This window comes from Oenanthe melanoleuca, chromosome 2 (genome assembly GCF_029582105.1).
Source record: "Oenanthe melanoleuca isolate GR-GAL-2019-014 chromosome 2, OMel1.0, whole genome shotgun sequence".
Taxonomy (NCBI): Eukaryota; Metazoa; Chordata; class Aves; order Passeriformes; family Muscicapidae; genus Oenanthe; species Oenanthe melanoleuca.
The window spans coordinates 4333889-4358899 of NC_079335.1; the positions used below are offsets into that span (position 1 = coordinate 4333889).

The 25011-nt window shown below is 40.2% G+C and overlaps 1 protein-coding gene across 3 annotated transcripts in view; it reads left to right on the forward strand.

Moving 5' to 3' along the window:
* The window catches only part of PTK2 (protein tyrosine kinase 2), a 188866-nt gene that overhangs the window by 86287 nt on the left and 77568 nt on the right, over window positions 1-25011 (forward strand). For all 3 annotated transcript variants that reach the window (XM_056482884.1, XM_056482885.1, XM_056482883.1), the window contains 2 exons: window positions 8480-8646; window positions 14562-14649. In XM_056482884.1, the coding sequence (XP_056338859.1) occupies window positions 8480-8646; window positions 14562-14649 (255 nt within the window). The remainder of the gene's footprint in view (window positions 1-8479; window positions 8647-14561; window positions 14650-25011) is intronic.

The window sequence follows — 25011 nt, forward strand, 5'->3', positions numbered from 1 at the left end:
CTGGATAGAGATAGCATTAAAACTTTTAACCTGTCAGATTGGTCCTTATTTTGGTAGTGAAGAGAAGCATGGTTAGAGCTTTTGAGCAAATAAAGATAGTGTTCAGGGTTCTCTTAACCTGTTCATAATTCAAATGTCTTCTTCTTTCTTTTGTACCATCTTAAAATGTCAGCTTCCTTAATATTGGCAGAGTAAGAACTCAAAAAGCTGAATTTAAAAAGTACAGTCTTAGCCATGGGGAAGGATATTATCTAACTTGAAAAAAAACTAATTGCAAGGAGCATGGTGGATTACATCCCATCTCATTTCCAAAAAGACCAGAGCAAATTCAGCAGATTGCCTACTCACCTGCAAAATCCTACTTCTAAGAGGTAGAAGGCATGTGTACAGGTTGGAAGTTTATGTATTCCAGTTTGTTCCCTAAGCTGAGCACTTCAGGGGAGGGGCTGAAGCACATTCAGCTGGGTCTGCACTAAAGCAGTTTATTTAGCTGCCTTACTGTGTTCATATGTGTTGCATCTTCTTTCCTGTTTGCCTCTCCCATTCAATCCATGCTGTACTTTCACCTATTGGTGCAAGAGAGCAGAGTATCTGGTTGGAGATCCAGTTTGTGTTGGAAGAATGGAAAGATCCTGTAGTGCAAAGGTCTGCAATTCAAATGCTGTCCTGGTTAAGACACGTGTTTCATCTGGCAGCTGTGCCAGCTTCCTTCTTGCTGTTCGTTTTCTCATGCTACCACCCTAGCTGTGCTGGCATAGGTGGTGTGACTGTTTTGGCAAACTCAATCCAAGTTAAAATGAATGATTGTTTTGCTGTTGTTGTAAATCCAGATCAGTTCTGTAATCTTGTTAGCTGCATTGTCTTGCAGGCTGACACAGCTGAGAAGGCTGGGGGGAGAAAGGAAATGCCTGTTTGTGCTGGCACCGTGCTGCTACTGCACCATGAGGGGATAGAGTATTAAAGACTTATTGATGAACATCCCTTGTCATCCACAGCAGCATTCCTGCTTTCCAGACATTTCCCAAGAAGGATATTGCCTGTTCTGAAAAAGGGCAAGAAGTTCGTTAGTCGTACCCCAGTTCCAGATGTGATTCTACCCGCTCACCTCCAAGTCTCTCCCTCTTTTTCAAACCCTGTTATTTAGGGCCAGTATCTGGACAAAAGGTGCCAGATATCTGCTGTGGCTACTCTAGAGCAGGTCTGGGCTACACGGTACTGATTCTGACTGGCTGACAGGTAGGCAGTAGTTGAACTTGCTGCTACCCAACTGTGGACTGGCCAGATGTGCTTTATTGCTGCTCACTTCCTCCCAAGCCAGAAGCTCAAAGAATTGTAGGAGAATGGGCATGGGCTGGAGCTTCTCTGGTGTATCTACTGCAAACTGTAAAGGAGATGCAAATATATTAATTGGATAAGGTTTTTATCTACTGGGTTTCTATTTAAAAACAGATTCCTACTAGATTTAAAATAGATTCTTACTAGATTTAGTAGCAGGGGGAGCAGCTTGGTCACACAAAGTTCTGTGGAAAGAGGCTGTGAGTGCTGGCAGGAGTCAAAGCTGGGTTAGTATTTTTGGTGAAGTCAGCTCTTTACAGCAATGGTTGCATATTCAGATCTCATTTCTACATGTGTACAGTGATACCTACTTTGAGGCAGTGGAACTATTTGATGTATAGAAGCAGACTGGAGTGCAGCAGTTCAAACATTAAATAGATTTGTGTAAAAAGTATAAAATCATTTCTGGTCTAGTATAATAGCTAGAAAATTGGTGGGACTTACCTTCTTTTCCTCCCTTTTCTCTGCTATGTGCCTGCATGAACTGTACCACATAACAAGGCATGGTTGTATTGTTATTTTGTAGGTGCCTTCCTTCTAAGAACCTGAAAAAGGTATCTGAAAAAAGAATTCAAAATTATGGATCTTGAAATATAAACAAAAAGGTGTATGATATAGTGATAATCAGTATACTAAGACAAAATACCCTTGGGCTTTAGAATGCCTGTTTTACTTGTGCAAAATACTCATGATACCCTTAGATGAGACACACATGCAAAATAACATTTTAAACATAATCTAAATAGCCCTTTGACATTTTTCTGAAAGCATCTAGATCTGTAGATGCTTCAAGTCAGTGTCGTGCATCAATGTTTGACTGTACAAAAACTGAACCCAAGGGGGCTCTTAGACTTTGCAAGTGCATCTGAGGATAGAGAGTAGTGAAATACAGAATCAGAGAAAAATCTGGGTTACAAAGGACATTCAAAGGTTATCCAGCCCTGCTGCAACGAGCAGGGACATTCTCAACTAGATCAGGTTGTTCAGAGCCCAGTCTAACCTAGCCTTGAGTGTTTCCAAAGATGGGGCATCCACCACATCTCTGGGCATCAGAAAAAAAAATCTTCTTCATAGTATCTAACCTAAACCTACTCTCTTTCTATTTAAAGCCATTTGCCTGTATCCTGTCATTTCATACTCTTGCAGAAAGGCCCCCTCCAGCTGTCTTGGAGCTCCTTTAGGCCCGGGAAGGGGCTCTGAGTTCTCCCTGGAGCTTCTCCTCTCCAGGCTTAGCAGCCCCAGCTCTCTCAGCCTGGCTCCATGAGGTAGCTGATCCATCCCTCTGATAGTTTTGCTATCCTTGCTCCAACAGCTCCATGTCCTTCCTGTGCTGCCCCCAGAGCTGGATGCAGCTCTGCAGGTGAGGTCTCACCAGAGAGAACGGAGGGGAAGAATCCCTTCCCTTGCCCTGCTGCCCACACTGCTTTGAATGTTAAGGTTCTGGAAAACTAGATTTATTTTCAGCTTTTAAAACAGCATTGCATGTATTTGGGAAGTGTGCAGTAGGATCAGAAAAGTGCTGATTAATCCAAGAAGGCAGGAAAGCAGGGCTGTACCAGCTCTGCTCTGTCAGTGCTGTCAGCCTGTGCTTGGAAGGTTCCTTGTGGAATTCTGTGTGGGTGTGGAGAGATGTTTGGGATGACAGATCCAAGTATGGCTTGAATATGAAAGGCTCTGAGGCACTGGGGTGGATGTGTTGCTTGAGCTGAGGTGTCTCTGTGCTGGAATGGTGACAGGGTTCTGGCCACAGAACTGTGTTCAGGCTGTGGTTTCAGTATGAACTTACTGAGGCTCAGGGGACAGAGTTCTTGTACAGCCTCATCAGTTTCCCTGTCTTGTTTATCATCTGATACACAAATGTATTTGCTGGATAAGCACAGTAATGAGAAAAAAGGAAATGTGGCCTTTTTTCTTTGACTGTCAGACATAGTGTTGTCAGAAGAAAGCCCAGATTTTGGTGTAGTGAGCTCATTCTAGAGTTCTCCTTTATGGAAATTATAAATTAATTTTCATCAGACCTTTGCCATTTTCTTTTGTTCAGCTTTTCATTTAAGGCCCCTATATAAATCTGTCATCAGGAGTTACAATACTTGATGTATAAATAGTGCTTGACATATTTGAAGTTCTGTACAAACATTAGCACGCTGTGCCTGTGTCAGAGTTGCTACTTAAAGCCTTTTTTCTGGTGCAAGAAACTTTCTCCTTCCTACTAAATAAGGAAATTAGGTTTCTAGTCACACTGGGAGTATATTATTCTGTCTTCAATTTATTCATAGTAGCACATCACTCCTGTTAATTTACAAGCAAGCAATTTCATTTTCACTGATTTACAGAAGCAAAGTATTATTGATGCATACTGGGAGATCCAAGGGTACCTTGTGCCTTTTGGCCTTTCTCTGATCTGTCTTGATTTTTCAGCATTCTCCTAAATATACTGTACTGTAAGTTCTATTTTGGGGCACAGTCTCCTAATTTGGTCAAATACTAATCTATTCTTTAAATTAGCTATGATGCATATCTGTAGGCTTTTAGACAAATGAATAAAAATGAGTGCTATCCATTTTCTACCTATAGAAAAAGCTTTTCCTTCTTTTCTCTGGGATAAAGGGAGAGAAAGGTCACCTATCCCTTGCCTGTTATTGATAGGAAATTGTTCTGAAGACTTCCCACTGTCCCTTGCTCAGCTGTACTAGTCTATTTTTTGTTCAGGATGTAAATGTCAGCTTCAGAACCTTAATTAAAATCAATGTGATTATGGTAAACCACATTCAAGTGGCAGATGATTGTGTGACTGCCTTGCAGTTGTAGGGAGCTGCCAACAGACACATGGAAACTCCTCAGGGGAATTTATATTCATGTAGGGATCCCCTGTACCCAAAGTGGAATCTCATTCTGGATTAGGTTTCTGCTGGAGCCAAGCTCTCCAACAAGTACTTCTAGCTGTGATTAATTTGAGGTCAGAAGTTTGTTGTCCAGGTTGAAACTGATGATCCTTACCTGTTTTTTTTCCACTCAGCATTCCATCTGAGCTGAAAGGCTGGTTGAAGTAGAGTCTGGAGAGATTTCAGCTTTCTTTGGCCGTGCTTCCAGCTAAAAGATTGTGGTGACATGTCTCAGCAGGATGCTGTAGTTACTCTTATGTAGTGGTTAAGCATTTAAGTTGTTTGTCTGGAAACTTCTGATGAAGCATTCTCATCTTCCACAAAGAACATTGGGCTGCTTTGGCAGGGATCCTCACAGAGCCACTGTGGAAGGCACACAGGCTGCCACCCATCCTGGACTGTGGCAGTGGCTTTGTTGGACACTCCAGGTGCCTCCACTGGGTCTGTGGAGGCTGCCCAGGACCTGAGGAGACTCAGCATGTTATTTAGTCCTGATGGGAGTTAAATGCACTGACCTGATGCTGGCTGCAGTGCCCGTGCAAGCCTTGGGGATTAATCTTGGACTGTTTGGAAAGAGCAGCCAGGCCTGGGCAAGTCCCTGGGGCTGGATGAGCCTCCCTGTTCTGTGCTGGGTTCTCCTGATGGGAGTATGGCTCTAAATGTTTTAAAATTCAAATCCTCTGGTTTATTAATAAAAAGTATATAAGCAAATAGATGTTTTACTAGAGACTGCAGACCAGCCATTTTGAGTGTCTTAATCACTAAGTTTCCTTCTTTTTCCAGTTTTCGGTTCTGACTGTTCTGACAGCAGCAAAGAGAAGCACTTCATGTGTTTGTTTCTTATAAAGCACCACTTCTTCCTTCCTGACAATACATGGCTTTTGGGAATATATTTTTCAGTGTTTGCACTTGACCTCCTATGCACCCACTCTGCTGTCTCCTTAATGCTTGTACTTTTTCTTGAGTTGCAGCATGTACTAATTGTTGCTAATTATTTTCTTGGGCTGGCAACTACCTTACCATATACCTCACTCTTCTTACATAAATCAGAAAATATGTCCATTTTTTTTTTTTATTTTTGATTCTGTGATAGGTTTAGACTTGATTGATGATACAAAAAAAGACAGAGGCTTCAAATCTCACTCGATTTTGGTGAGAATTAGGACATCTGGCTTCTTCAGTCCTTTTGAAATCCCAGCCTGAATACTAGAGAGGGTCTGAGATGTCCATCTCGATGCTTTCCTGAGTAAGCACTAATGGTTTCAGCTGAGCCTTACGCATCAGTAGTCTCAGTAGTTCATGGTCATAGATAATTTTACCATAATTTTTTCCTTTCCAAAGCCATTTCTTATCACAGCAGGTGTAACTATCATCTAAGAACATGCACCTCCATTTTCATTATCAACTGACAGTGTCAGAGATGGGGGAGGGATGGATTTCCAGTAATGCTGTGTGTTACATGCTCTGTGCAGGGTGCAGGAAGGGATGAAAATGAATGAATCTCTTCTGTTTGCATATAGAAAAGCTGGCACCATTCCCTTTGGATGAGAGCTCGCCTGCCAAAATGTTAGGCTTTACTAAGCAAGCAGAGCTTGTCCTTTTGGTGAAGAAGAGGTTAAATATGCCTCTGTCTCTTCTGAGAATGCTTGGTGGTGGTGAGTGTTTCCAGGGATACAGCAACTGTTCTCCTTTGTAGTTTGTGATACAAAGAGCATCAAATGCAGGCAAGAAACAAACTTAAACAATTTACATTAAATGCAGATTTAAAACCGTTCACTGACCTGATAATAGACCTTTGGAATTGCTGGGGAAGGTTGCAAAAAGTGAACTGCTTTAAGAGGAGACAGGATGAGTAATTGGAAGAGTTTCACTGAAGGCTGATGAATGACAGAAACAATGCTTGGCTTGGGAAATCCACTGGGATAAAAATAGTCTGAGGTTAGGAGAGCACTTGGGGGAAGTGTTCCTGTGTGCTTGCCTGGTGTTGCCTCATCCCCTGGCACCCATCTGTGGCCTCTGGTTCCTCCTTGAGTTGTTTTACCCAGGCGCCTGCAGGGCTCCTTTGCATCGACCTTTGTCCCGGCAGCTCGGGCACCTTCTGGCTGTCGGGGCAGGCTGTGGCTGGTGAGTCTGTGCTGCTGCCAGCTGCTTGAGAGCTTGGATTTGCCCAGAGTGTTGTGAAGTTTCCCTCCCACACAATACCATCCTCTGCAAGCCTCCTGCTTGCTTTGCTGCTGCTCTCTGTCTTCCTTCAGGTCTGGGCTCGCCATCCACTTAGCCCTGGTTGTCCAACCCCAGGGCATGGGAGACAAGGGAATTTTGGGGCATTGCAGGTTCTGAACCAAAAAGATGCTTCTGAGGATGCTCACATTGCTGCTCTTGGATAGAAGGTCCTATTGGGCTTGATGGAACCTCTTCTAACTCAGTCTCCATGAACTTTAACTAAACATGGCTTATGTTTCCTTCCTGTAGGCTTGAAAGAATTTTGTTTTACATTTCTCTGTGCACTGTGTTGCTTCTGAAAGATTATTTAAAGATTGCAGTTTGAGGAGATGTATGAGCTGATTTAACAGCTTGATATCGCCTCACCAACAGCATGATTCCACTCCTACACGTGTCATCTTCCCCCTCTATTCAGATTTAGTGCTTCCTTAGTTCTCTTTTTGCAGTTAGTTTTCTGGTTGCTTAATTTGCAGAATCAGGGTTTTAATCAATTCTTTTGGGGTACAAAACAGTAAATTTTGGAAAACAATTACGGAGTCATTTAGGCTGAGTCATCAGACCCAGCTGTGAACCCAGCACCATGACCAAATTCACCACTAAACTATGTCCTCAAGTGCCACATCCACATGGTTTTAGAACACTTCAAGGCATGATGACTCCACCACTTCCACAGACCAGCCAGTTCCAAGGCTTTTACCCTTCCAGTGAAAAATTGTTCCTAATACTCAGTCTAAACCTCCTCTCATTGCATCCCTTGTTCCCTGGGAGAAGGGTCTGACTCCACCTGGCTTCACCCTCCTGTCAGGGAGTTGAGGACAGCATTAATGTGCCCCTGAGCCTCCTTTTCTCCAGGCTGGGCCCCTCTCAGCTGTTCCTCACCAGAATTATGACCCAGACCCACAGTATCATCCTACAGAAAACTCTCTGACCTAACTCACTCCAGAAGCCCCCTGTGGCTGCTGTAGAACTTCCACTGGTTATGTGTTGATGTTGTGCTGGAATTCTGAGCAAGAATCAGCAACTTGTGCCATCCCTACATGCATCTGTGTGTGTGTGAACCTGTATGAGCGTTTTCAGTAGGAAATTTTCAGACCATTACAGGCACAGAAGCAAAGGTCTGTGAATGCCTGAGAGAAGTGTCTGGGAGCAGTGATAGCTCCTGCTGAGCTCTGAGCTCCTGCAGCAGGGATCTGCTGCCTGCAGAGACACAGATTCCCTTTGACTCCCTTTGACAGGGCTGTGAGATGGCAGTGGTGCTCCTGCTGGCTCTCTAATGGGGATAAGAGCAGGACAGCCTGGCATGCTGCACCTGAGAGGTTGCTTGTCCCTGCTCCACTCACACATCTGATTTCTAGTTACTGTGTGTCAGACCCTTCTGATGTCTGACATGGCAGTCTGCTATGGTTTATGTAAAAAGTTCCTTTCTTGGGCAAGAGATCTTCAAACTCTGGAATTTACCTCAGGGCAAACAACATTTGTTGTGTTTGAGAATGTTCCCAAATAATTGGCTCTAGTGTGGTTTTATAAGGGATTTCTGCTGAATCTCAAATGAGTTGGGGGAGGAGGGGGAAGGAAAACAAGGGGCTATGGTGTGTCCTATGAAATCCTGGCTGTTGGGGCACTAAAGAGGATGAAAGTCCAAGATGATTTTCTGATTCTTGATGGAGAGCGACTTTTAAAGGCTGCTGTATTATTTTAACTAATACATCTTACTTTCACCACAAACTTGCTTTTGAAATTTTGGCTTTTATGTTACTCAGTTTTACATAGAAATAGAAATGCTGGTCTGAATCTGATAAGATGCATGGAACATGTTTACTGATGTTTTCTGAAGCTGTGCTGGTAAAACTTCAGCAATTGTAACTGGTTGTGTGAAAGAGTAGCTTACAAGAAAATAAGTTTAGTATTTTTAATCAAGTTGCCACCTATGTGCTGCTTAGTATTTTGTGTAGGGTATTTCATGGTAACATGTAAAGTTTTAAATATATGTATTTATTTTATTTTACAGCTTGTAAGGAGTGTGTGTTTCTCTGTTTTAGGGCATAATTCAGAAGATTGTGGACTGTCACAAAGTGAAAAATGTGGCCTGCTATGGGTTACGGCTCAGTCACCTGCAGTCTGAGGAGGTTCACTGGCTACACCTGGACATGGGGGTGTCCAATGTGAGAGAGAAATTTGAGCTAACTCACCCTCCAGAAGAATGGAAGTAAGAGTATAAGCCTGTTCAATGTCAGTCATATAAGTCTTCTTGCCTTGTCATAAAAAATACTCTGTAATTTGGTTTATTAAGGAAGATCTTGTGGTGGGATGGAGCTGATGGAGTGGGGGGGAAATAAACCCACCAAACTTCCCACTGAAAGCTGTGAGCAACGTTTTGTTTGCTTTAAGAAGTTTTTGTTGTTGAAGGGGTTTCCTGCAAACTGAGGAGAAATTTGGTATTTAGAGGAAACATAAAATAGGAACAGAAATCTCCTAGTTGTTTATGCTGAAATCTAAAATTTTTTTCATACTTAAAAGTTATAGGACAGGAATGCTATTCCTGGTTGTGATATAAGCACATGCATGTGGTTTTAAAAGGATAAATCTTGTTATTTAAATAAAACCAAAAGGATATTGTTGTATACTGGTTGTACTTATCTATAGACTGAGTAGGAGAAATGTGATTTGAAAAGAGTGAAATGCAGTCAAAAATTATTTTATCCCTCTGCTGTTGAAAAACTTCTCAGTTGTTAAATTTACTTATATTGAGGCCCAGAGCAATAAGTGACATCTCCCTTCCTTCTGACTCTGATCTTCTTAAGTTATACCAGGAGCAATGAGCAGTAGAAAGATAACTGCAGAATTGTGGGGGTTTTTCATAGCTTGGGCACATTTCCTGAGGTTTTTCATGATGTTGGCTAGTGGATTAAAATGAGTGGCATGGCCTACGTTTATTCAGCTTTTTGGGAGGGTAAGCTGGTGATGCCCACTCAGGAGAGAAAGGAAGGAAACTGTTCACTTTCCTGGTAAAAAGACAAGAGGAAACTAAAATTTATTTGCAGAAAGACACAGTAGTCCACTAGAAAAATGAGGAGCTCTGAATTGAAAAATACCAATAAACCAAATAGAGATTAAACCAAAGAACAGATAGATTCCTGTGGTTGCTTGTTCACTGCAGGGGCATTGTATATGTATTTCTGTGGTTTATGTTCATAACCACAATTGTGCTGAAGTTGCTGGTTCTTTAAAAGGTTGCCCATACCTTCTGCAAAATTATTGTAGATAGTCTATACTTAATTTCTCACAAATGGAGTTATATTCTAGCAGATGTCACAGTTGGCAATATTCAGTTTGTAAATTCTCTTTAAGGTCCCAATTTTAACAAATTCGAAGAAATTAGGAATATATAAAACCTGTGTTTCAGGAATGTTGCATATTCTCTTCTGTGCACGTTACATTTTATTGTTTCTGTGATCCTCACAGGTATTTTCCCTCACAAGAAATTTTTCATTGATAATATAGTGAAATCACACCATAGAAAGGAGAAGATTCCTGAATCCTTTCTGTGATTAGTGGTGTTATCAGGTGGTGAATGAGATATGAATAATTTATGCTGTGGAAATTTGTTACCTAGTGTATCAGTGTCAGTTCCATTTTTATAAGGCAGTACAACTTGCATGGTACACATTGCAGAACACATTTAATTGGTTTTAAAAACAAAGTTAGATATTGTTTTGAAGCTTGTAGAAAGGAATTGTGTAAAATGCTCATGAAAGAGCTATGATAAGGTGTAAATTATTCAATACCTTTCCAAATGTCATTTAATGTGTTATTGAATACATGCAGCCTGACATACCTTTTAAACCCAGAGAGATTTGCTGTGCATAATCAAAATTCTGCTGTCATATTTGTAATGCCATAACACAAAGTGTCTAAGATCATATGACAGTACTTGTAGAAATATTTAGATTACTAAAGGGGAAGTAGTCTTGGAATGGTTCTTAAATGAAAAGCTTCCTATAGTGTTGGTAAACCACTAAATACCTCATGTGGTTATTTTATTTTTATCATCCAAATTAAAGGGTTGTGTATTCACAGTGTTCAGAAATTACATCTTGGAACTCTTCTGGACTAATCCAGGTACTAGAAGTTACATGGATTGTCAGTAGGTTGCACACAAGAGTTACCAGAATAAAATCCATCACCCAGTTGGGTGAGCCAGGGTTAGCAGGATGTGGGGCTCTTAAATCATAAATTACACCAACCCCCATCATTTTGTGTATTACTGAGCCTTGAACAGCAGGCACAGCTGCTGTCCTTCATGTCCCCAAAACTGCTGTGTGCACTGCTCCTTTCCCTGGTATTTTGTGTCACATTGAACAGATACCAAGAGGTTCATGTGTCAAGTTGTGTGTGTTGGAGCACCCTGTTCCCCTCAGAGCAGACACCTCGTAGCAAAGCAGGTCCCTGTAACCAGGTGACATCCATGCTGTGGCTCTGACAGGTAGGAGACACCCAGTGCTCAGCAGTCCTGGGCTGTGAGTTTTGGTAGCTGTGATATAACACAAGACACAAGGCTAGATCTCCTGTGGGATGGTTTAATGAGCTGACCAAGTTGATCTAGCAGATCTGTCTCTCTCCTTGCTGCGCTCTGCCTTCTCTCTTCTCTGGCTTCCAGTTACCCAGTCCTTCTCCTTTCCTTCTCTGAGCCTTAATACTTCTATCAGCCTTCAGTGAGCTGATTCAGTTCACAAGACTTCAGTCACACAAGACTTCTTTGTCTGCCCTTTTGGTTCTCATCTTCTCTGTTCTGGTTGCTTTTCTGTTGATGTGAACTGAATCAGAACCTGCTGGAGGAAGGGTTGGGACTGGCAAGATTATTTCTTTCAGTGGCACAAGTTAAGAGTTGGATCATCCATTCTTTTTTGGCTCTACCAGCTGCCCTGGTAGTGCTTGTTACTGCTAGTGAAGCTCCCAGAACTGCTCGGTCGTGTTCACTCTGCTGTGGATGGGTCATTTCACTGTACAGCTCATGAACTCTATAGATGCCCACCTTTGTGAGGTGTGTCAGAGTACTTCTGAGCCCAGATGGAGGGGCAGAGCACCAAGCAGACTGCTGATCTTCCAGGGATAATTTATCAAACATAAGGGGAGTGATCATCAGCTGAGACACTTGCTCCAAAAGCAGACCTGCTTTGTGAGACAGGGACACGTCACCCTTGTCAGTTGGCTGCATTTCAAAGACAGTAAATACAGAGGATATTGAAAATCGAGCCCATCCTTGAGTTGGCCTTTGCAAGTCAGCTTCCTCATTCCCACAGGCCCAGGCAGAGATCAGGCTATAAATAGGTAATGAAGGTCACTCACGGTGACTGTCCCAGCCGAGCTGCTTTGCCTTACCTGATTTTCTCATGAGCTCCTGTTGCAAAAAGCAGCACTTTCATGGCTGATCAGTTAAGAAGACAAATCCCTGTAAAGGAGAGAGGTTGATTTTTCTTCTGTTTGTTGTTTTTTGCTTGTTTGTTTTTAATCACAGAGAGTAATGGTGTTCTGCATCCTAGAATCACAGAATTGTTTGGGCTGGAAGAGACCTCTAAGGTCATCAAGTCCTATGGTTAACCCAGCTCTGCTAAGGTCACTACTAAACCATGTCCCCAAGTGCCACATCTACATGTCCTTTAAATCCCTCCAGGGATGTGATGCCATCACTTTCCTGATCAACCTCTTCCAATCTTTGACAGCCCATGAAGAAATTTGTTCTGATATTGAATATCCAATTTTCTGATCTATGATTCAGTTTAAACCTCTCCTGGTGCAACTTGAGATAGTTTCCTCTCATCCTATCACTTGTTACTTAGGGGAAGAGCATGACCCCTACCTAGCTACACTCTCCTGTCAGGGAGTTGTAGAGAATGATAAGGTCTCCTCTGAGCCTCCTTTGCTTCCTCAGCTGCTCCTTCACCATATTTGTGCTCCAGGAGGGATTTAGGTTGGATATTAGGAAACATTTCTTAATGGAGAGGATTGTCAAGCCCTGGAGCAGGCTGCCCAGGGATGCAATGGAGTAACCATCCTTGAAAGTGTTTCAAAAGAAAGTGTGAATTTGGCACTTGAGGACACTGTTTAGAGGTGAACATGGTGATGGTGCTGGGTTGATGGTTGGACTTGAAGATCTTAAAGGTCTTTTCAAACCTTATCAATTTTGTCATTCTAAAATGCACTGGATTATAGAGCCCCCAGAGAGGAAGGAAGGAAGTCTTTTACACAGACTTGATTTTATTCCATGTCAGTCTCTGCAGTTGTGTTCAACAGTAGATTTTAGTGGATATGGCAGAATAAAGAACAGGAGAGGCTCTGCTTTTCTGCACTGGATAGTGTGCTCATGCTGCCTTCTCTCCCTGACACATAAATACCTGGAAGTACAATTTGGCTGATACCTAAGTTTGAATGAATAACTTGTTACCTGCTGGGGATCATGAAATGTAAAGGCTGATCAGCCATAGAAAGTGATTATCTGTTCCCTTACTTATGAGAGTAATCTGTGAGAGTTTGTCTTAACTGTGTCATTGAGTCTTTTTTTTTTTTGTTTATCTGTGTCTGTGTGGCACAGAATGGTTTGGATTGAGAAGGACATTTAAGGATGACCAAGTCTAACCCCCTGCCATGGGCAGGGACACCTTTCACTATCCCAGGTTGCTCCAAGCCCCATCCAGCCTGGCCTTGAGCACTTCCAGGGATGGGGCAGCCACAGCTTCTCTGTGCCAGGGCCTCACCACACTCAGAGAAAAAAAATTCTTCCTCATATCCAGTGTAAATCTACTCTGTCAGGTGTTTCCAGTCTCTCATGCATTTCACTCTTGAATTCATTTAACATGTTTTCTGGAATTAGGAAATATGTTGCCATACTATAACAAGACATCATTCTAGTAGTCTTTGTTTGTATACAGCATGTGTATTTACAATTTCCAAATTTTTTCCTTATTTTAATGGTTTCTAATAGGACAGTATATTTTCACTGAATTAAAAGTAAATAAGGATATTGCAACTTCTGCTTGCAGTGAAAACCTAGGCAGCACTTACCCCTAGTAAATTTTTACCAAATCCCCATGTAAGTCTCGATTACAGGCAGCCAGATCACTTGCTGAAAAGAAGTTCTTGTCCTGCTGAAACCAACAGATTGAAATGTTGTAATATTTGCTCTTATCATGAGCAGGTTGTTAAATATACTTACTTTGGGAAGTACTGTGAAGAGTCTTTGTTAGGATATACTGTCTTGGCACAGCCCAAGGGATGGAGACATTCATTATCAGACTTTCATTGAAGGAATGTGTCAAACACTGCAGGCTGTTACCACAGAACAAGCAATAATACTAAATTTAGGGATTGAAAGCAGAAGTTTATGACAAGAAATATTACCAAATTTAAGGGCTGAAAGCAGAAGTTAAGGTTTGAGAAGTGATACAGATTTAGTGTAGGTCATGGGTCATTCTGAATTTCTCTCACTTCTGGTCTACAATTACCTTAAAAAATATGACTGTCAGGTTCAAAACTGTTTAGCTTTTGCATGTGTCTTGATGATGAATAAGGGACCAGGAAACCTTTTTTACAGAGAAATCCCCTCAAAACCTTATGGGAAACCCAGAGGTGAATATTGGAGCATTGATCAGAGAAGGAGCAGAGTCCTGTTCCTTGTTCTCCTGTAGGATGTGGCTCCCTGGTGAGTGACACTGTTTGTCACTCCTGGAGCAGCAGCATCACGATTTTAAGTCCCTGCTTGTGAGAACCAGAGATAAAAGCTGTTGCCAGGGGTCATGTCAGTGCTTCTGGCAGCTCATCTGTTGTCACCTAACTGAGGCCTCCTTTCCCATGGATCTGGAGCTTATCTGCTCCAAGCCTTGATGCTTCAGTCCTCTCTGAAGCTCTGAGAAGGCAGCAGGGCTCTAAGTGTGCTTGTTACAAGGTGCTTTGTCAATATCTCTATGAAATGTCAGATAAATTCCTGTTTAGTTCTCTTGAGTAATCAAAAAGGAAATTTTCTATTACTTTTCTAAGTTTATTTTGAATTTATTTGTATTTTTAAGAATGCTGTGAGGAAATCTTAATTTTAATTTTGTTCAACAGTCTCTTTTTCTTGCTTTTCAGATATGAATTGAGAATTCGGTATTTGCCAAAAGGATTTCTAAACCAGTTCACCGAGGACAAACCAACTCTAAATTTTTTCTATCAGCAGGTATGTTCAGTTCTTCTACTTTGTGTTTTGCTGATTTTGCTGAATTTAGAAAGCTCTGGGTTTGTTTATGTGGGTAGCATGTTACAGAAAAATGGAAGAAAATTAAGGTTGCATATTTAAAGCAGAAAGGGCACGAAGCCCATGGTATCTTTCTCCTTGAGAAGTGGTGAGGAATATGTTCCAAAAACAAGGTGATTCTGCAGATAATAATTGTCCTATCTCAGATAAAATTGGCTGTTGTTCAACTGCCTTCGTACAGATAATCCACACTTGATTAAACTGATGAATTTCTTTACTTTTGCAAGTGTAAGAGAGTGACCATTTCACTACAAACCATCAAATGATTTTTCTACTCACATTCTGAGGTAATTTTCTTGAATTTAAAATCTCTTCTGGATTGCTAAAACTGTGTAATAGTCAAAGTTTCTATAAATTAGGCACTAAATTCTAATTTTGTTCAGTTAAATGATTTTAGACTGAAAGCTCACAATAAAACCTCCTGGGAAGATTTTGTAGGGGAATCAGGACTAAAATGTTTACCCTGTCCCTAAACTTCAGCAAGCACAATTGTGCACAAATTTTGGTGAGTTCTTAGTTTAGTACTGCCAGAGGTTTTTGTACAACAAAATCATGTTCCTTTTTCCTTTAGCAGCAAGGAACTTCCTTCATACTGGCTTTAAACACAGATTTGTGTTTCCCATGATGCAAAAGTGGGTGATCAAGTCCAAAATAATTTCCTGAATTCCATCACTTTCCTGTTTAACACCTGGCAAGCCTGCAGTGTCCTCTCCTTTCTGCCTCAGGGAACTTTTCTTTAAAGCAAGGAGTTTGAAGTGCCAGAGGAATATTTGTTAGCTTCTAACTAAATTTGGGGAAATCATTATAGATACAAATGGCTCAGAATAAGAGGTTTTTGAAGGTCATCAGGACCGATAGGCAAAGCTGAGAGCTGCCTGTATCTGACAATGCCCTGAATCCCAGTGCTGTTATAAAATGAGAATCAGGGCTTCTTGTCTCCTTGCTCTGCACTCTGTCCCATTTATTTTCTCTTCCCCTTTCTTTTCCACTTTACAGTGAGGTATTTCTAAATCCAGTTCTTTAAAAGTCAGTGCTCTTTGTTTTGGGGTGCTGTGAGGTATTTGGGTCTTCGTTGTCATGGAAATCAGATGTAGAACTTTCCAGAGCTGTCATTCTCTATCCATGATAGTGCTTTGCTCCATAAATTTCACTTGTCCTCTTGGATAAACTAGGACAATAACTTTTATGTGGTAAAATGTTAAGGCAGCAGCAGTGACGTATGAAAAGAAGGCAGGAGAAGAATTTAAGCAGTAACACTGCATCACAAACCAGACCTACAGCAGAGGGGGGGATGAAATAACAGGGAAAGATGAATTTTTCATTCTGTTCCTATCTCAGTGTCATTCCTGCAACATTTTAACATCTTCTTTTCCTAACCACTGCTCTCAGTCAGATGCATCGTGTTGTGTGTAGGCAAGAACAACAGCAGAATGTACAGAATTCGTACATGCATACATAGATACCCTGAGCTTTCTGCACAGAAGCAACTGTCAGAGATAAAGAACGTAGAACCCTGTCACAGAATTCTAAAAATCTGACAGAAACGGCACCTCTGTTGTCAGATTGACTTTTCTCAATGTAAAACTCAGATATTGCTGTCTTGTGTGTTGCAAATGAATAAAAAAAGATTTTTGTGAGGATCAGATGCCTGTGATTTTCTTGTCAGGATGAGACTGGGAACCTTATTGCTACTTGGTAACATTCAGACACATTGTTTGTCTATTATATAGCAACAAATTTAAAAGTTCGTGGAGAAGGAAAAGAAACATGTTACCTCTGTCACCCATGGATTTTGGAACTGTAATGATTTTGTTGAATCTGAGTTGCAAGCCACAGTATTGTGGAAAAAGAAAGTTTAAATCCTCAAGTGGTCTTCCTTTTCTGGAAAAGTACAGGACATTTTGTAAAGATAACAAAATGTTACCTTAATCAGTGTCAACAGACAGGGTTTATTCATCCAGCTCACCCAAAGCTCAATTATCAGGCTGTTGAACCCGAAGCTGGCACACGTTTGTGCCTTCACACGCATGGCTGCTCCCATTCACTTCAGCGAGCGCACTGCCCTGTGCACATCGTGCATTTCAGGCTTCTCAGCTTGGGCTGGATATGTACAGTCACTATTTTCTCGTTGATTCTTGACTGTTTTAAGGATGCTGTGGCCTTTCTTTAGTTTTGAATATTCTTCATCTTCAAGAGTCCCGAACCTGTGCCCAGAGCTGCTTGTGGCTTGACGTGCTGTGATCGTGGCGCTCGCTCTGCCATCTGCGGTGGGCGTGAGCTGCTCTTAATTGGAAGTGTAAAGCAGGGCACTTAATGAGACCTTTCATTCTGCAATCTGTACAGCAAAGGATTAAAATTAGTGTGTGGGAGCAGGGGGAAACCACACAACTCGTTAATAACATCAGAATCAGTCCCACTAACGATGCCACACGGTGCCTCTTGTGCTCAGGCTGTGCCTCAGCTTTGAGGCCAGAGATGGGGAGAGGCTGATCTTTAGGTCATTCCCCTTCACTGGAGGAGCTGTGTGTTCCAGTCATGTCATTTCATTTCACATCCCATTTGAGAGCTCTCATCAACAAACTAATGCTGGAACTGCATCTTTTTTTTTTTTTTTGTTACTGCTCTTTTTGGCAGGTGTCAGAGGTAGTGGGTGACAGGACTTCAGGAGTGTCTCTTTTTCAGTCTGTGGAGCATTTAGGTGGTGATTCTGCATCGACTGCATTACTCACTTGTGCCCAACTGCTTACAGTTTCAGCCAAATTAAGCAAATTGGATCCTACCCAGTGCTGTTGGAATTGTGAGGCTGAAGTATTCAAAAATCAGGAAAAGCCAGATTTGTGGTTGTGTGCACAGTTGGCAGATGCTCACTGCACAGGTTTTTGTGCCAACCTTCAGTTGTGTCCTGTGGTATTGAGTACCCAGATCTGAACCAAAGTGAGTTTTATCCCACCCACAAAAGCTCAAGCATGAAGTACATTGATTAAAAATACTTCAAGTTTTATCAAAAAGTTGCACTCTTTGTGTGTGTGTTCTGTTGACAGTTTTGTAAGTCTCTAATGAACATACCTAGGTCTTTGTGTGATTTTTAAACACTTTTCACAGAAAACAAACAAAAATATTCAAAAAGAGAATTAAAAATTGCAGTTATTGAGTAATGAAATAAGTTTTCACCATTTTCCTGTCCTTTTTGGGTGTATTTTCAGTTGTTTAAACAAGTATTGATGAAATTGCTAGTGAGTGTCTTCTTTTCCCTGTGTTCCAAAGACAAGTGGAAATAAAGGGGACAGACTCCTCTATTTTGCCTTAGTAGCTGAGTGAGGAATGAATGCCATATCTCAAATCAAGATAGAATACAGCTTTTAAAAACATTCATGTAATGAGAATCAGACGTAAGCTACTTGAATTGCCTTCCTTTTATTGTGGGACAAGAGGCTGCACACATTTATCCTTGAATAACATGTTAGCCTGCAGTAATTGGAGATGGTTTATCCCTTGATGAAAAGGGAGTAGCATCTGTATGGGGGGTGGGGGCAGCTCTTGGGCATCAGCTGTTCCATTGTTGCTGTCCTTGTGCTTCAAACAGAAGACTTTTAAAGTAACTTTTTGGGGTTGTTTTTTAAAATCCCAGCGAACAAGAAAAGGTTGTTTTTATCAGTGCTGAGTTTTTCTCTGCTGCCTCGTTTAGCCTGCAGTGTGGAGCTACCCTGGAGATGTTCATATATGTAATAAAGGAGACCACAGGACTGAACTGTGTTTTCAATTTGCTTTTTGAAATTAACCAGTTTGTATAAGAAGGAATTGCAAGCAGGGGTTGATCTTGAAGTTAGAGCAGTCAAATGATGCCTTGAAAAAACTGAGTTGAATTTTGTGCCATAGGGGCCTTGAGTCTCACCAGACAAGTAAACTGCAGATTCATTTTCATAAGAAAAATACTTTTAAAAACAAAAGAGGAAAAAATTATACTTTGTCTTATTTAAAAAAAAAAAAAACTGAGGGAAAAACATTCTCTGAAAAAGTTTCTTGTGGACAATTGGCACTGCTTTTCTCTGTCTGTGTAATGTCTGTAAGGATTATGTTCACACTCAAAAGGTATTTCATTAAATGAAATATCTCTTTATATGGTGGCAGATAAATACATCATGCAAATTAAATTATTTTTATAACTCTGTCCCTGACATGTAGGAAATTTTAAGTCCAGGCAATTACTGTAATAACTTAATGATTAAAGTTTTATGAGGCTTAGGTGCATGAGATGTAATTTGAATTCAGGCTGGGAATTAGACTTTTTAACCTAATTAAATAACAACATCTCTTACACCCTAATAAAAATAGGAGACCTAAAGCAAATTACTTTGACAGGAAAAGCTTTGAAGAAAATGAAGGGCATTGGGAGAAAAGCCAGCGTTGTTCCTGATGTTGGCAGCCTATTTAAAACAAAAACCCTCAACAAAACTAAAAACCTCGCCCAAAACCCAGCAGATCTTTCATGAAGAGTTAAATGCTGAGACATAAACTGTGCCCTACAGGGAGGTGGCAATATAAGAGTTGCAGCTGATTAAAAAGATACTAAGAACATATATTTTGATAAAAATATAAATGAATCTGAACCTCTTCTGTCTGTTCTTTACAGCTTGAAAAGACAATTGAAAATAAGATTTCCCTAACCGGTGGGAGGCTTTGAAGTTGCTGAAATACACAATATCCCATAAAGTACTTTTTTTTTCCTTTTAAAGTTGATTTACACTGTCAAAACTATGCTGACATTTTTGTTTTAGGCCCTGCTGTTTGTATATTTGTGGAACTACTTTAGCTGCAAATGTTGTATGCCCAGTGTCTACTTTCCCTTAGTGCTGTATGGTAGGAATGTGAAACTTCCTTGATTCCTTAACACCTCCTACATGGTCAGCCAGCTCAGGCCAAAGGGAAAGAATTGCTTTGATTTCAAATTTCCACCTGTCAGCCAGAGGAGTGAAAGTCATCCTTGATGGGACTTTTCTCAAGTTACTCATAATTCAGCCTGATAAATTTGAAGTGCCAGGGACAGGTTTCCATGTATTGATGTGTGGATATGTCTCTTTAGTAGTCTGCAACAGAATGTTGCTGTGATTAGCATATTCAGTTGTGTATAACAACAAAAAGAAACCCACAGAGAAGTTGATTTACGTTGATGCTTAGACTCACTTCATCTGGAAACTCAAAATTGTGTGTTGGAAGGGAGAAGTATAAAATTAGCTGGGAGCAAGGCTTGTTTGGTAGGTTGAGCTCTATATGGCTCCCAGGAGTCCAGTCCTACTTCGTGGAAGGGCTGCGAGGCAGCGGCGTCTCTGCAGTGACATCTGGAGCTCAGCCCACTCGGACAGACGGCGCCGTTTTTAGCTGCTCTGCCCCCAGCAATGCCTTGTCAGAAGTTGGGTTCCCCCAGCCCATCTCTAATGCCCTTATTATTAACAGAGGAGCTTCCAAAATTAGTCAGAGATGTCAAAGATCACCCCTAGACAATACAGAGACTGTGACCTTGAGACACGTAGAGGAGGAGCAGCTGAGGGCAGATGGCAGATGAATGTTATCCTGATACTGGATCTGGGCTTTTAACTCCCCTAGATGAGGCCAAAGCCCTAATTTTCCCTAATATTGACTTATCTCCTATAGCAAATTTAATACTATCAGATGGGTAAATAGGGGTGGGAACACATATGTGTTTCTCTCCTGTGTGCATTTTAAAAACTACCATTATGATCATTAAGGTGGCTCCTAAAAATACTGATGACATTAGAAGCAGGCATTGGGCTTTTGTGCATATGGGGCTTCATTGGGAGCAGATGAGGCCCAAATCTTTCAGGGTTAATGCTGCATCAGATTTCTGAAGCTGTAGTTGTGAGAGTTGGGACCCTGTTCTTCCAAACTGATTTTGTAATGATGAAAATTTGGTGTCCTGCACAAACCTGCTGTTGGAAAACAGGGATGGAGGAGCAGTTTGGTCCTTACAAATATCAGGATTTATACCAGGTGACTGTTCCACATTAACCCAATCATGTCTGTCCTTCAGTGATTCTGTGGTGTGTTTAACACTACTAGGAGCAATACAGCTAGAGAATGTCTGAGATAATTCTTTTTGGTGGGATATACAGATTGGGGTGGAATTGTGTGTTATACCTGCTGCAGGTGCAGAGCAGAGTCCTTTGTTTTGCATGGGAAATTGTGGGGAAAATAAATGAGCTGTATGTTTGGATTTTGTCTTGGTCACAAAAGTGGTTGCTGAAGATCATCTTTTCCCATGGATATATTGAGATATTCTGGTCTTTCATTATAGAAACTGGAACTGGTAAATTGCAGGAATAATTTCTCTGGATTTTGGAGGAGTGGGTGTCACCAGAAGTGTTGTGTGTTGGTGTAAAACAAAGATCCTGGTTGTGGTGGCTGAGGCTGAACTATAATGTACAAAACCTAACACGAAATTACTTTCCAGAGTTGCATGTTTAAAAGCAGATACTAGAACATACCTGAGCTGTTAAAAATAAATCCAGAGAAATTACTGAAAATAAATAAACTATTGCATATACAGGACAATTAAGAGACAGGTGGTATTTTTTATTATTACAAATTTTACCAACTAGGCAGAAGTACATAATTTCCTAATACATAAAAGCATCAGCTAAAAATAAATGTGTAGAACAAATGGATAAGGAGAAAATGATGTAATATAAATCTTTGTTTTCATGCTTCATTAAATGATTATAATTGCTATTTGTGTGCTATGTACTGAATGGAGTACAAAAGGCATTTTCTTTGTTTGGTTGCTTATCTAAATATCTCATATGTTGGGATGATTCTTTTTGGATGTGGTCTTAACTCTTCAGTGCGAGCTTAGTCACTGAAGGGTTGTTTAAATGCAGTGGTCAAAGCCATGCAAATTTGGAAAAAAAACAGAAGTAAAAAAGGACTGAGTTGTCTAAGTAGGTCATAGAGATTGAAAGAAAAGCAAGAGAAATAGATTGCTTATTTTTAAACTGGCCTCCTGAAAAATTGGAGTTTATCCTGTGGGAAATTTCTTGGTAACATTAAGCTGGGAAAGCCAGTAGTGGCTAATTATTGGTATTTGCCCTTTTTTCAGACACCATTTGATACTACTGTTGCTAAAGAATTTCCACAGTATTTATGCTTGAAAACTCCATGTTAAGTTTGATAATTTTATGTAATCATTTATAAGGCTATAAACAAATTTATACCTAAAATATCTTTTAAAGACACAGTATCTAATAGCTTTTTTAAAAAAATAATTCCTAAACTGGAAAGCATTTGCCAAGTTCAGAAATGTTTTACTGTTGTTCTTAATAAAGAAATCTAAATCCAGCATGGTGTTTTTATGAACTGCTTGTCAGCCTGGGTGAACCTTCTTCTGAAATACTGCAGCTGCATAAAAAACTCATGTGCAGGAAAATGAGGCAGATGGCTTTTGAAAGTAGCAGCTGGTATATAAAATACAAGGCCAGTGATAGATTTCTCCTTAAATCATAGCATAGGGCTGTTCTCTAATTTCTCCATCTTCACAAACATGGGCTTTCCTCTGTTTTCAATTTTTATTTTAAATTGTTCCGTCTGGAATTTGCTGTCCATTTCTGTAGCTGAGAAACTGCCCATTATTTTCTAGTAAATTTTACAAGTTAGAAGTGACACCATCAGTAATTTCCCCATTCAAGTAAAAGAACGAATATTTTATAAGTCTTGACATCAGAAATGAAACTGGGCTTGTGTTTATGTGCCCATCTTCCATGTGGGAAAAGCCTTTTTGTTCACATTGTGTTCACCTAATTTCTTTTGTTGTGATTTAGGAGTATCTTTGAACTTTTAATGCCCAAAATACTGGAGACAGAAGAGAGGTTTCTGCTCTGGCTAAAAGAAGAAGAATAGAGATAAAAAAATTAAAATAAAAATAAGAATAAAAAGTATTTTAAATAAAGTGAATTGTTGCTAAATATCAGGGCAGTTATCAGGAAATATGGTGTAGGATTGTGTTAGATTTCAAAATCCTTCTTTGGTTTGAGTATTACTGCCCTTTCTAAGCATTTATTCACTGATTGTGGATAATGTGTATTCTGTGTGTGGGGGCAATGATGATTTTTTTTTCATTTTTTATTTTATCAGGACATGTAAAAGACTTCTTTTTTCCTACCTCTTAGAAGTGCCTTTATTCCTATTTTCCCCACAGTGCAGCCCTTTTTTGTATCAGACTGTTCATAGTCAAGAAGTCAACTCCAAATGTGAAGTTTAGGTCACACTTTAATTCTGATTTGCCACTCCATGAATGAGCAAATTTTGGTAGATTTGCTTCCTCTGACACTGGCACTGCAGTAGTACTTGCCTGGAGGCCTGAAACAGTTTTTATTTCCATTATTCCGTGTTAAATGGAACTTAAGTAGACTAATCCTTTTCCCCCAAAGCATGCACCTGCTAGACTGTAAATCTGACTTAAACTTGTTAGAACATACTAAAAGAATCCAAGGGAAAAGGTTCTTGAAATCAGCACAACAGTTTGCAGAAATAAATTACTTTTGTCTCTTATCTTCCTTTAAACTGTTTTCCAATATATTTTTCTCAGGGAGTTGAGATAAGCACATTATGTGGGAATACAGAATGAATAAGTCAGTGGAAGCAAATATGTTACAAGCAACATACACCAAAGTGACTCACTTCAGATATCATATTTTGGGTTTTGATTGTATAGGATTTTAGCAATGTTGACACTTGAATTCTTAATCTTGGAGTCAATCCAAATGTTTGCCTTGTTGATCTTTATGCATTTTTATTGCTGTAACATTGTGACCATAAAGTACTGGAGATAGATACAGACTTCATGCAATTTTACCATTGCCAGAGCATCTGGTCTCTAGTGTTGGAATATAAATGATGTATTGGCACACAGGTTCAACAGGAGCACCTTAAAGGCTTTGTTGGGCTCGAGAAAGAGATCAAGGGTTCCTGTTTTGGGTTCTTGTTTGGCCACTTGAGTTTTTGGGGTGGCTTTTTCAAAACCAAATTTGTGTGACAAATTTATATTAATCGGTTTTGTCTTACAAATTAGATAAAATTCAGGTGTATTAAACAGCATCCTGCAGGTTTTTTTCTGATTTAGCCTTTGGAGAGATCCCATTCTGAACAATTAAATTGCAGAGGAAATTATGGCAGTGGTGCTTGATGTGCTTGAAAAGGATGTGTGTATTTATATATCTATGTATATATAGATGTATTCTTCAGTTTCTCCAGTTATTGTACACTGTTACCTGAATTTCCAAACCATAGGAATTACAGCCAAAGGTCTGCACACACTGCCAGGGAGGATGAGAAGCTCACAGGTAACAGGATCTCCAGCTCCACAGAGAAGGATTCATCCTCTCTCTAAACATACTTCTGAATTTGTAGTCAGCAGAAAAAGCCTGATAGGTTTTGTTAGATTTCTAAGAGTTCAATTTTTGTGCCTTTGTATATATAGGCTTTGTGCTCTTGAAGATGGGGCCTTTGTTTGTCTAACCCAGAAAATACTCTCATTTTTCTCATTTAATTATATTAACAATAATAATAATAATAAAAGTTATAATTGAGCAAACACAAAAGACTTCTTGGAAAACTATTCAATTGCCTTGTGACAGTGCATTTAATTACCATTAAATTATCTCTTATGTCTCTTCCACTTAATATTTGCTCAGGCTTTTTCCTTAGGAGGTTGTGCTGAACCTCCTGCAAAATTCTTATCTAATCTCTGCACAGGCATTAGTTCATCCATTGATCTGATGCCATCTCAAAGAGAATAGTCAAGCAAAATTAAAGGTGATAAGAGGAGTTCTCATTGGTATTCTGGGAGTAGAAATTGAATCTATTTTTTTTTCCTTGCTGAAATTGAAAGAAGAATGTGTGCAGGCAGGTTTATGAAAAACAGGAAAAACAAAGCACCTTTGGTTATCCATAGTAGAACACTGACCACTGATCATAGTAGAATCCAGACCACTGGATTCTCACCTGTGGTGAGAACCCTGAAGCTTATAATCTTTTTTTATGACTCACAAAATTTAAACACTAAAATAAGTAGGTGTATAGAATGTAAAATACTTCTTTTTTGCCTTCCATTTTGTTGGAATGGGGGATGGTCTTTTACATTTTCTTAGTCAATATCTGATGTCTGTAGTTGCACACTCAGACTGGGAACATGACTGGAATTTGTGAAAGCTCACAAGCCACAGGGCAAGAGGAGATAAACCCCAAACTTTAAATATTTGGGTAATGTTGCTTATC